A 13,261-nucleotide genomic window follows, 5' to 3' on the forward strand; every position below is an offset into this window, starting at 1 on the left:
CTAATCATGAACCAGTCCAAGAAAATCAAGAAGTGGCAACTGCACAGAACAGAGAGCAGATAATCATGCAATAAAAGAGAACATGTACCAATTGTGACCAAAAGAAGATGCCAACAGGCACACCACTGTATCATTTGTGGCTTGTAGATGTATCGGTGAAGCTCAATTAGTAAACTAACATATACAGTATTGCAAAAAAAGTATGTGCAGCCAATGCTGCATGTACCACAAAATATGAAACAGTGGTTTAACTTTGGTGCGAAAGGCCTTCTGCTACCACCTGCTCACCACGTTACACACAAGTGAATCAACAGCTGCCAATTGTAAGCAACTTCTTTCAGAACACTGGAGTGATGACAACACTGTTAATGTATTTTCGGGGAACACCCACTGTCTTTATTACTTCTTTAAGACAACAGCAAAAAGTTCTTTTTTCACATGCTTCCTCTAAAGAGTACCAGACACAGAGGGACATTGCCCTATTTAGATTGGGCATTAGCATAAGCTGTCACTACATACAAGAGATCTGGCAAGACATATCAATTTCATGTAAAGTAGATGAGAAAAAGCAAGCAAAGACGAATATTTATCGAGACAATGAGAGGAGGAAACAAAATGGCCAGTGTACACACATGCTGGCTGTGTGCAATAAGAGGGAAATTAGGGCAATGTGTACTTATCAGAGGTAAGCTTCAGTTATGCTTTAGGCAACACGCAGCGTCTGAAGGGTGAAATACATTTCAGGATTTAAAATAATCAACTGCACTACTGCATTATATAAAGACGACAGAACAGGGTGCAGAAGCAATGTTAATGTTGGGTTCACTATACAAAATGCATGCAAATTTTTAAACTGAGAGGCAATGTGCTAACTAAATTAAGGTGCAGGGACTTGCACTATACAAGTTAAAATTGAAACTTTTGGTTTCGTAGTGTGGTGGGAATAGCTACAGTGAAGATGTTCACACAAATTCTGTACCACTGCTTTTTACATTATGTTTTGAATGCTTTAACAATAGCTTGAACTTGAAGAGTGATTACCTCAAGACAAAGAAAAGTTCCTGCTAAGTACTTGTGATGAGCAAATATTGTGAAAATCTTCACAGCACTGCAGTCATTCTTAACTTTACCCAACAACACAAGCCTCGCACACCTACATTCCACTACACAACTGCATGTCTGCACTCACTAATGTAGACAAGCGGAAAGTGTTGGGAAACATCTGATGCTTGCCTACACAGTATCGATGCGTGCTTATTTGATGACAAGCATTGTACTACAGGCTGCGCACTGCAGTGAAGATGGCATTAAAAGTGGAACCCCAATTAAATGGAACAAGGCACCATGAAAACTGCACTAATGCTTGCCTACCAAACATTAACAGGCATAAAATGCTCATGCTTCGGCACTGCTAAGCATTGTAACTCTGCAATGGTGCAAACTTGCACACTTGGAACTCAGAAGCATGTTCCATTTACCTTTGGTTCCACCTGTTCACAAAGTGCTTCATGTGATACAATAAAAATGAACAGACTGCATCACCTCACCCCTGTATCTCTTCCTTAAACGTACACAGATGCATAAAGTGCTGGCATGCAATACATTACGTATGCAACAATGCAATTACACCAGGGCACAGGAGAGGATGGTAAAATAAGATGACAGTAATCTCCAGGCTGCATGGCAATAAAAAACTTATGTGTCTGTACAGCACTGGTTTCCCTTTTCATAAAAAGAAACACATGCACATCTACTGGTCCGGGCTTGACTTGGAGCTGCTGTTCCTGCGAGGTGGTGGTGGAGATGGATTCCTCAGCAGGGAGCCCAGCTTGTCGGGCTCGGGGTCTGAGCCGACCTCCTTCTTCACAGCTGAGGTTGGAGATGATGGTGAGTACTTCTCCCTAGCAGCGCTGGGTCCACTACTGCTTGCATCAAGGTTCTCGAAGTCAATGTCAAAGTGGATCAGCTGACTACTGCTTCCTGAAGTCGCTTTGGGGCCACTCTTGGTGCTGCCACCAAAGCCGTGCTCTTCGTCGAGTCCCTCCAAGTTGAAATCAAAATCAATCACCTTCTGTGGCTTGCCTAGTTCCTTTTTGATGACTGCCCTGGAAGGGGATGATGGCTTTCGCAACTCTTCGTCAGAGGAGTCATGCACTTTGGGCAGCAGCTCTTCGAGGTCTCCGCTAAATATTGAGACGCCGGAGGTGGCTCCACCACTGGGCTTAGGGACGAGCTCTTTGAAAGTGTCCTTGAACATTGGCTTCGACATAGGCACGTCCTTTGGAGGCTCAGCCACTAGCCTTGGTAGGTCATTCAAAGACTCCTCAAACAGTGCAGAGGTGTCTCTTGACTTTGAAAAGTCGCTCAGTGATTCACTAAACAGTGACGGGCCATTCTTTGATGACACGTCCCCAAATGAGTCAGCTAAGTGGTGTGAGGAAGACCGGTCTTTCTTGGAAATGGCTTCCTCCAAGGTATCATTCAAGAAAGATGAAGCCGGCTTCGGCAGCAGGTCTTTCATGGGGTCACTGAAAAGCAGCCCTGCAGGCTTCTGTCCTTTGCCTTCATCAAACAGTGATCCTGGGCCACCAGTCTTGGGGAGTAATTCCTTCAGCTCCTCCACAAGGCTGCTGGTGGCACTCTTAGTTATCTTCTCTTTGCTTGGAGCCTTTCCCTTGTGCTGCTTCTTGTCCTTGGACTTGTGCTTCTTCCTCTTCTTGTGGTGCTTGTCCCCTGTGGAACTGTCCTCGCTGTCGCTTGACCCAGAGGCTTTCTTGCCATGTCGGTGTCGCTTGGACTCCTTCTTCTTGCGGCTGTGCTTGGCCTTTTTGGAGGATGAGATGTCAGTTGTGGCTGTGCTGGGTTCCTCAGAAGCCCGGCGTTTGCGTGAGCGCTGGTCGTCGCTGCCGTCCGAAGAGGATGAGTGACTGCTAGAGTCACTTGAAGTGCTTGACTCATCGGAGCTGCTGCTCGATCCACTGCTCTCATGGCTGGAGCCCTTTTTGGATGTCTTTTTCTTGCTGCTTCCACCATGCTTCTTCCGTTTGCGATCTTTTCTTCGCTTAGCCACATCTGATGGATGAAACCAATGTAATTTTGCTCTTTCAGCTTAGTTATTCTTTCTTTTTGAAAAGAACAAAAAGTACTATGAAAAGTAAAGCATGCGCCACAACACAGCAAAAATCACATATAGAGAAAACAAGTGGGATAAAGGAATGCACAAACTTCAAGTGAACCAAACATTTACATGGTACAGCATATCTATCACACAAATGGCACAGACAGTGAACTGTACGAAAAACGTGCAACCAAGAAAGATGCCCAAAACTGCCCTTCTCTGATAAGTTAACTCCTAGGAATGAGTGCTTTGAAATGTGCACAACTGTAAATCACATGTAATGTTGAGATAATGCTGATATTGAATGTAAAAGCACAACAAATGCACAAAATTACAACTGATTTTGCAGTCTTAAATAGTGCAAATCATAAATAAAGTTCTTCAGAACTTTGCTATACAATGATATCAGCAGCGCACAAGGGAATCTTTTTTTGCCTCTTGAGAATGAGCACTGCCTGTGGACAAATGCAGCCGTACCTTAACATTTTGCTTGAATTTACAACAGGACAATATCAAGTGAACTGCGTTGCAAGGGAACAGCAGCGAGAATTATTGAAATGCTAAAGGATCAATATTACTGCAGTAGCTCAACTACCGATCTCTGCTTTCATTATATTTGAAATGTTGCATGATTCAGTTTGCGCTAACCTGCATTTTGACAACATTTGTTCCTGACGGGCTGTGTTCTACAATATGAAAAAAAAAAAAACACTTCGTGCCCTCCTTGCAACAACAGCCAAGCTTCAGGGTGGTTAACACTTGAATGATGTTAAAATGCTGTATCTACATTCTATAATGTGCTGTTCTCAATTACTCTGATCATGCCTTGGTGCTCTCACACTGTTCAAATTTTTTTACATCCAAGCTACCAATTTCAGCATACTCATGGTGTATGAGCACATTGTCACCTGTTCCATGACACTGGCAGTTCTTGCCACCACACCACTACGTGTAAATGCAAAAACAATTAGGATTGAGTGCCATGCGCTAGACCTGCCACAGCTTTTACTGGTGGATTGTGTGCATGCTATGTTTGTAGTTACGTGGTGCATATTATATGTAAATGATATTCTTGGGCGAGATCTATGCAAGTGACTACAGAAGTTGATTCATTTGCAGGTACTTATTCATGTGCCATTCTAAATAGGAGAAGTAGCGGAGCACATGGAGTGCAGAGCAACTCAAACGTGATAGTGACTGAATCGCTGGAGTGGTGCTGGCACCTAACCAAAATGGAGTGATGAAATACGTCTCTCTTCAATACCCTCATCCCTCTTCTAACTACTGTCCTTTTCTTCCAAACCTGTGAAATTCAAGTCGACAAGCTGCTACAGCATATACAGCCCTTGCATGCAAGTACCTGTGGAGGTGTGGAAGCGTGTCGAGAACATACATTAAGATGGCGCTCTCTACTTTTGTTTCTGATCCGCAAAGTCAGCGTGACTGATCCCAATGGCCTCACTTGCCAACTCCCATGGAGTTTCTTACAATTAATGATGTAATGTTTATGCAGTGTAGCTCCAAGAAAAAGTGATGTGACCAGTGCAGCAAGCCCAATGTGGTTACAGTGCTTGAGAGAGACCGTCAGCAGGGCAGTGAAAATTTCAAGACACTCTGTATCCCAAAGCCTGCTCAGAAGTCCGTCTGGTTTTATATAGGGTTATATACTGCCGCCTGCAAAGCTTGAAAAAAAGTTTCAGCAGCTGCTACCGCAACAAAGTGTATACAAAAGCTGAATGATAAGAAATGATAGTACAAGAACATGGTACATGATCGGAGGCTAGCGTAAGTGGAAATCATGACTGCACTGACCATGCTGCATGGCCTTTATTTGTTACCAAAAGCACTAACCAAAATTGACTTAACTAACCTTCACAAAACATTATATAAAACACGGGTCACTTTTGCACAAAATGAAACCTTTTATATTCCACTCTGAGAGTAGCTTTAGGACAAGCACAGCATACTACTAGGAATGCCCCCTGCCCCCTTCGCTGCAATATTCCACTGAAGAGCCAGTCCAGTTCTCAATGACTACTGCAGCTTAAAATGGTACTGAAAGCATGTAGGCTTTCCGATGTGTGTGACCATCCCTTTGTTAGTTTTAAAATAAGGGCACTAAATATGGCTCAATATTCTGCAACCCATGATGAATACACATCAGTGTGATGTTAGTGCAACATGACCGTTTTGCTTAACCATAGCAAAAGGCAAAGCAGCGAAAAAATTAATTGATGGTTAGGTTAAACTCCGGAGTTTCAGATGTCCACCTCTGTCATGAGACACTTGTAGCTATGTGAAATACAGAAATATCCCAATAGCGTCGAACTCCTGCAGTTCGAAAGGTCACAGTGGCCATCACAAGCATGGTTGTCTGTATGTCTTCACTTGAGGAAAACTTGAAACTCATTAGGAGACAGCAGTAGATTTGGTCATAAAGAGGGCACGAAGCAGTTGACATTGTGAAAGCACAAGTGCCACATTATCTCACGCAAAAAAAAATCTTCAACCAGATACGCAAAATCTTGGTATTGTGAGGATAAATGAATATACATAGCTTGAAGGCATAAACTAATTGTACAATTAAAACTGTGGTATAGGCTTCACAAATTAAAAAATTTTAATGTAGGCACCGGATGAACTGACTTGGTACCTATTTTAAGCATCATGACCCAGGCCTAATACCTCATTCTTTGCACCTAGTTTCCTTGGTAACAGTAGCTTTCATATACAAAAGACTTCACGCATGCTGTTGAACAATACAGACCTAGCACACTGCCTTGTGTGTCTGCAAAACTAAGTGTTAGTACTAAATATAGCATGGCCAATTACAAGTAGGGAGGGGAAAAAAAAAACACAAGCTTACATGACATGGGAAATGCTCACACAAGCTCAAACTCAAATGCTGGCGTTTGACGTTCCTTACCGCCCTAGCTGCAACTTCCTTTGTGATGTTTACTATAACAGGATTTTGGATTTGAAGCTACAAGATTGCTTATTGCACACCAAAATTTCAGCACTTGGCTGTGAGCAATGCATGCAACCACTCTACATTGCCTGCCACGTGGTGGGGAGCACGGTGGTGTTTTACCTACCAGTCAGTGCGGACATTAAAAGCCATGCCTCACATGGCCTTAGTTCGTTGCCTGCCATGTGGCAGTATGCAAAGTGGCATTGGTCGGGCAATGCTCCAAGGAGGAGATTGAGAACTGATCAAGCAATCTAGCAATAATAATTGACCCCGTGCCTAGCAGCACAATACAACAGCGACCCAGATGGGTCCCGAAATTTGCTCTCAAATATTGACGCAAATGCACATATACAATGCAGTGTCAAAACAACTGTGAAAATCAAAGCTGGGGTTACCTTGTACAAGGGACAAGATCCACAATGTTTGACAGCCAGAACACTTCCACAAAATTTCCAGGACGGCCTTGACATGCCAAACATATTTTTGGGTGGTGCGCACAGTTTCGAGGTACCAATTGTTTAAAAGAATGGACTGCTGATTGGCAGTATCGCACATCCACCTCAGCTAAAGTCCTCCTCTCATGCTTATGGCATAAATTTCAGTGTGTTGTTGCCTCTGCTCTTCTAAACGAAGAGAAAAAAAAAAAAGCACAATCTACTCACCAGAGTCGGAGCTCTCACTACTGGAACTTCCCTTTTTGCCACTGTGCTTGTGCTTCCTCTTCTTGGACTTCTTCTTGTCCTTGCTCCGTTTCTTCTTCTCAGCCCTCGGGTCCTGTTTCTTGGCCATCTTGTTCAGTTTCCTGTTTGATAAATGAGATTGCTGCTCAGACGAGGCGAGTAAAAAGAAAAAGGATGTGTTGTTTAAGATGTGAATAGTCGAGTGTTTTGTTACATAACATGAGGCAAGGTGAAATAAAACATGCCCTTGCCAAAAAAAAAAAAAAATTAAGAAAGCTCTTATGTTGACACTTGGGTGGTCCACGTGGGTTCCACATTTGGCACGTCGATGAAAACTAATGGTGGCAGCTTACACATATGAAAATGGTGCTGTAGGCATACACAGATGTCAGGTACATTGCCTCATGTCCAATTAATCTTCTTGCTGACTACATGTGAAGGAAGTTAGCTGACATGCCCGTAGACACTCTTCAATGGCAATCACTCATGCCAAAGCCCAGTTGGTATTGATATAATCTCGACCGGGTGAGGTGGGCCTTCACTGCAGGAATCAAGAAATGACGACGAAGCTGGCCATAGTCAAGATGAAGAGCAGAAAGGTTGTATTCACTTCACTGGTGCATGGATGTGACTATCATCCGAGTCTCAAGCGGCCTTATTAACAAATGGGCCAGCACAGCCTTAAATAACCACAGGCGGTCCTGTCGTCATTGCCGTCTTCCTCCAGAGTCTGTCTTTCCCTTTTGCCCATCCTTGGTGTCAGCTCGGGTAAAAACATTTGGTTTCTGCTTCTATCCTTTTTTGTCAGCTGTGTAAAAGCAAGACATTGTTCCGACGCTTGGTCTCTACTTTTATCCTTTTCTGTCAGCTAGTGGAGAACGAGGTGGCGTCGATTCGGAGAAGAGGGCAATTATGTTGACGTGACCTGTTTGAATGCTTCTCACACCTGACAGGTCGACCATAACAGTATGATGATGGTGTGGCGATTTTTCATGATGTTCGAAAGAGCCCCAGGGATAGTGAGCCATCTTGCAACATCATTTTCATGTTGCTTGACATGTCCTTGAAGTTCCCAGACTCACTGATATATGCAACTATACGCGTCAAAAGTCTTTGGTCAAATTCTTGAACACGTAAAAAGAATAACAGAGTGCCTGAATTTCTTTATTTTTTAAAAATTTTGGCCAGCTGCATGTGTTAACCTATAGGCAGTCAAAAGTCACAGGAAAGGCTCCTTCAACAAATGTTTGCTGCACCTGTTCAAAGTCCCTCTATGCCATTGAAAAGCAGTTCCTTTACGGACTGTACAGATTGATTCAATGTCTAACTCTAATGTTCATTTAAATATGCATTCAGACTCAAATGTACCATATAAATTGGAATATAAGTCGGCCTGAAATACAGGCCTGCCTTTTGACCATGAAGGGAAAACATGAGGGAAAAAATTCTTAAATGAAAAGTGCCAAAATATTTATTTTTATTTACATATAAACAGCACAAGTCTCATTCATCGAACTATTTACTTTCATTGGATGATGGCTGCTTCTTGCTCTCTGCTTCCCACAGAACACCATCATCAGTTCCGTCAAGGGCATTGATGATCCAGCACTTTTCCAAAATGCCAAACTAGCACTGAGGATTCATGTTGCCGTGGGCTTCAGCGAACTCCAGAACTTTCACTCTGAAGGCCGCTGAAGATTGTCAATGCATTCAGCTACTCCTCTTGAATGAAACACCTCGGAATACAAAGTCCACACCGGCATAACAACACAGAAATGGCGACAGAACACGACACTGAGACAAACAGTGGTTACAACGCGATCGGATGTGGATATGGCTGGGGCTATGCATTGTGGGAATGATGTGGTCCCTCAGTCCACGTCAGCAGGCCCCAGTCCTGGCCGGCTGCGCCCAAGAGCACTCAGCCAAACCTCGAACCACCGCTCTCGCTCACGAGTCACTTTTTCATCCACTTCTTCGACTGCTGGCTCCATTGCCGGAGTTCCGATGCAGGAGTTTCCAGCGTTCACGAATGTGCACACCACTGGTTGCCAGATGAAGACTTACAATGTGCTTAAGGGGGAACACGGATCAGACAAAAAAAAAAAAGAAATCAAGAAAAAACGACTTTTTTTGAAAACATTTTTGGATTCTACAGTGTCTGATGCCTTATCTCGGAAGTTTTCACGCATCTTGGACCAATATTTTGATTTTTGATCGTAATGGCATTTTACATTGCATCGGTGAGCTGTATTTCTATTGACGAATGCACAAAAAAGGATCTTTTTCCGTGACGCGCAGTTGCCGTTCTAAGTTCCTGAGTGCAGCCATCTTGGTCTTGTTTGAAAGAGCAACTCTTCTTGTTTAGTTTTCGCGCCACCGTTACTTTGTGCGCTGAATGGCTATGAAGAAAAAGCCTGTGAAAAAGTGGTTCCAATGCACAATTCCATTCGTCGACCGAGGCATGTGACCGTAATAACGCCATGCCATTGGCTGATTTTTGCCGTCGTCGGCTCGGGCGTGCGAAACTCGGCATGAAACAATGTTGAATTAAGTTTCTAAATCCATAAATTCAGTGAACAGAAAAAGAAAAGAGGAGTTTTAAACTCCTCTTTGAATGTGCGCAGTAGCTTTGGAAGATGCCGGCAATGGTTTGCTACCCATGCCGAGCACTGCCGGAGTCTCCTCCCTGTGACTGCTGAATAGGCTTAGCAGATGAAAGTGCCTTTGGCAGCGGCCAGTGCTCATGTGGCCTTCCAGCACTACTAATGCAGCCAGATGATTTGGAGAAGGTGAAGAAGGCAGAAGAAAAATAGCAAGACTTTGTTTCAACGCCAGCTACCATGCGAAAATCGGATTTTCTTGCTCACGCTGATGCAACCGCGGCTGGCTCGTATCATAATCGTAAGCCACAATTCTATAAATGCTCTGCTGTCTTGTGTAATATGCAAGTTGGGGTGTGGCAGCGGGATAAGGTGAACGTGACTGTGGTCTCCCCACAGAGACAAGTCATCTCGTGTGCAATCTGTGGTGGTGCCGCATCCACCAAACATGCAACCCATTCCTCGTGAACAATCTCGCTGCGCGCAAAATCCAGAGGACCAGTAATCGGCAGACGACACTTTTTTTTTTTTTCGATAACAAACATTTCACCCTAGGGCATGCATGCTGGGCACGTGCTAGGGGCACACTAGCCTGTTACAACTGGTAACATGTACTAAATACTTCATAATATTCCTGAATAAATAGAGCTGTCTGTTTTTCCAACAAAAGCTATTTGCTCAGCCTGCCTGTTTGTGGCAACATTAATATAGCTGCATCTTTTTATATATATATATATACATATGAAGCTAAATGCATTAAGCTTGAAGTGCTGCAGGCAGATTACTATGGGGCTTACTAACCAATTCTGAATGCAAATATGCAAATAGTTTTTGCAGTATAGCACTGAGCAATGTCTTGGCATTGCACTGAGCAAAGTTTTTCTTTCTCATTTTTCTCAAAACATGGTTTTTGGTCACTTTGCTTGTTTGCTGTATCAATATCTTTGAATCTAGGACAGCTAGAGCTATTTCTTTTTCAGAATGCAATGCTTAGAGCAGATTTTTATAATTATCAGCTTCAATTTTTTTTTTACATTTATATTTGCTCTAATTATTCATACTGTGAACAAAGAACTTCAGTGGGCTGTAACATGACAAATAATTGTTCAATTTCGAATCTGTTTCCAGTGTTCCTATCCTTATGCACCCTAGTGTCCAACCATATGTTGTGTGCAACTTTCCCCTTAGCAGGTAAATTTTAATTTTTTGAGCAAACAACAGAAGGTAATTATTAATGATCTCAGCAACTACTATGTATATGCAAAATATAATTAGATATTTAAAATAAATGCAAAACACTGAATGAGCATATACAGTTTTAGCGGAATTGATCAAGAAATATCAAAGTTATCTCAACAACTTGTGTCTCCCCTTAAGGCCACTATATAAAATGACGAGAGACTTCAGCTGGTTTTCTTTCAGGGAGAAATCTAGGCATATATTTCGGTTTACACAGCATACAGTTTTTGAACATAAACTGGGGAGTATAGGAAGGTTTCTATGGTGCCATGATATCCAAGTGTCGCACGAGTTTTAATCAAACACTTGAATATTGACTAAGAGAAACTGCAATGAAATATAGAATGTTATATCACAAAGTATGAATCACAAAGTGCCTTACAGCAGGAGTTTTTTCTTTTGCTTGGTGCTCAGAGACTTCAAAAATGCCACCTCCAGGTCATCGGCATCTTCGTCATCACTTGGGACAAGCAGCTACCATGAGAAACGGGGGAAAAAAAAAAGGAACACTATGGCAACTTATAAAAAATGCAGCAGAGAAAAGCTCATGCATGTAAACAGACACACAGGCAAATGAAGGCTTGTTGCTACTTAGCATATAGCATTTAGAAAGCACTTAATCTATTACTGGCTGAGGAGCAAAACAATGTAGCTAATCTAGGCACCAAACTGGCAGTGGTCTAAGGGTTGGCTTTTATTGTTATTTAATATAAATGCTCTCATATCTGTCTCTCTCTCGATCAGAATCACTACAATTCTTAGCTTTCTGATTACTACACGAAAGAGTTCTTGTAACAAGGCTAACAAAGTAGTAGCCTTATTGTAGTACAGTGCAGTCCACTTATAATGATATCGAGAAAGATGAAAAATATGATCGTTATAACCGATGATCGCTATATCTGGAAAGCAGTTATTAAAAAAAAAAAAAACACACACACACAAAACATACCTGTGCAGCTTCAAATGCACTGCTTACTCTAAAGAATAGATGATGTAGAAATTAGGCCGTGAAAAACAAACTTTATTTCTAGCGCCAATGACCGTGTCAAGGGTTAGGTGCGCCGAAATTGTCCGAAATCTGCACTTGCGTTTGCAGCAGCTGCAGCTTCACAATCGCGGTGTGCATATATTCCAGCTGCTGCGCGAACACTGGCGGCAATCCTTCAGCATGCACAAAATTAAGGAGTCGATCGAGGACAGTGCACTCTGCGTGGACATCGAGGTCGGGGTCAAGGAGCCACTGTCAATCTCGTTGTCACTGTCGCTGCTGCCGTCGCCACTGTTGCACAACTTTGCCGTCTGTCGAGACAGCACATCTTCGGCAATCGCCTCGTCGGTGACCTCATCGCAGAACGAGGCAGCACTGTCTGCAGTCAAAAACTCCTCCTTCGACGCATCACCTGTGTCACCAGTAGGAACGAGCACCCAGAGCTCGGTTATGTCAACGGCTTCCACCATGTTGGTCTCAGTGGGTTGAGGAAGTTTGTCCTTGCGCACAAAGCCCGCCTTTTTGAAGCAATTGGTGATGAACCACTGGTAAAGAGCCTTTTCAACATCGGCGTACAAAGGGTCTCTAACCCTTTTCCGCTGATCGGCATGGCCGCTGATAGCTCCTGCCTTCACAATCGTGGTGCTCCTGGTTTTCAATATGGTCGATATCATTAACTGGGCGAGCTCATACTTCTTCACAAGGGCGCTCACCTTGAAGCCGCATCGAGAGTCCTGCAAAATATCCATCTTCGTGTCAAGCGACACAGCTTTGCGCTTTGTCGGCGCCATCTTCGAACTGGGTTGATGGTTGAACTGTTGAACCGTTGGTTGCACGCTACTTCGGTGGCGTCAGCCCGCTATCACGAGAGAGAGAGAGACGCGTGACGGGCGCCACCGCGCCGCTTTGCTTGTCGCTTTTTTTTCTCTCTCTTTCGGAGCAACTGTGGCCGATGCGCATGAAGAAGCCAGCGCCATCTTGTGGCGCACTGCGCCTACTCAGCTATTCTCCGGTGCGCGGGCGGGGCAGGATGGTGGGGCGGGACGCGCTGCGCGGTAATGGTGGCAGATACGAACTTACGGAGGTAAACATCGCCTCGTCTCGACATCGTTCGTTTCAGGGAACTAAGCAATGCAAATGTTACGATTATTTAGCACGTAAAACGCCATCCAGACGGCAAAATTTTGATCGTTATATCCAATATGCGGTGAATAACCTATCGTTATAAATGTTTTTTTCCCCATAGACCTAATGCATAAGATGACACTCTCAGGTCAACCCATCGTTATAACCGATATATCGTTATATGTGGTATCGTTATAAGTTGACTGCACTGTAGTAGTGGTGCAGTCAAACCTTGTTATAATGAAACAGGATATAAAGAAATAATGGATATAATGAAGTAATGGATATAACAGAGTAATTCTGGCTTCCCCTTCAACTTCGCTATAATGAGGTTTTACTGTAGTAGTGTCGCCATCATTCTCACTTTTTCAATGTATACCACAAGATCATTCAATAGAAAGCCACTCAAATATCCTAATGTCATATCCACTGGTCAGCTTGTCTTGCTAAAGTTTGAAAAGCCTACAACCTTCTAGTTTCTGTAGTTTATTTCGATGTAATGGCTCGTCCCCTCTTAATGGGAACAGCTCATTGCAT

General features: G+C 43.3%; 1 protein-coding gene across 3 annotated transcripts in view; it reads right to left on the reverse strand.

The window, feature by feature from the left end:
- Positions 1 to 365: 365 nt before the first annotated feature.
- The window catches only part of LOC135896835 (corepressor interacting with RBPJ 1), a 49,473-nt gene continuing 36,577 nt past the window's right edge, over positions 366 to 13,261 (reverse strand). For all 3 annotated transcript variants that reach the window (XM_065425319.1, XM_065425329.2, XM_065425336.1), the window contains exons 7-9: positions 10,994 to 11,085; positions 6,752 to 6,891; positions 366 to 3,072 (exon numbers count right to left, since the gene is read on the reverse strand). In XM_065425319.1, the coding sequence (XP_065281391.1) occupies positions 1,751 to 3,072; positions 6,752 to 6,891; positions 10,994 to 11,085 (1,554 nt within the window). In that variant the 3' untranslated portion in view covers positions 366 to 1,750. The remainder of the gene's footprint in view (positions 3,073 to 6,751; positions 6,892 to 10,993; positions 11,086 to 13,261) is intronic.

This window comes from Dermacentor albipictus, chromosome 1, assembly GCF_038994185.2.
Source record: "Dermacentor albipictus isolate Rhodes 1998 colony chromosome 1, USDA_Dalb.pri_finalv2, whole genome shotgun sequence".
Classification (NCBI taxonomy): Eukaryota; Metazoa; Arthropoda; class Arachnida; order Ixodida; family Ixodidae; genus Dermacentor; species Dermacentor albipictus.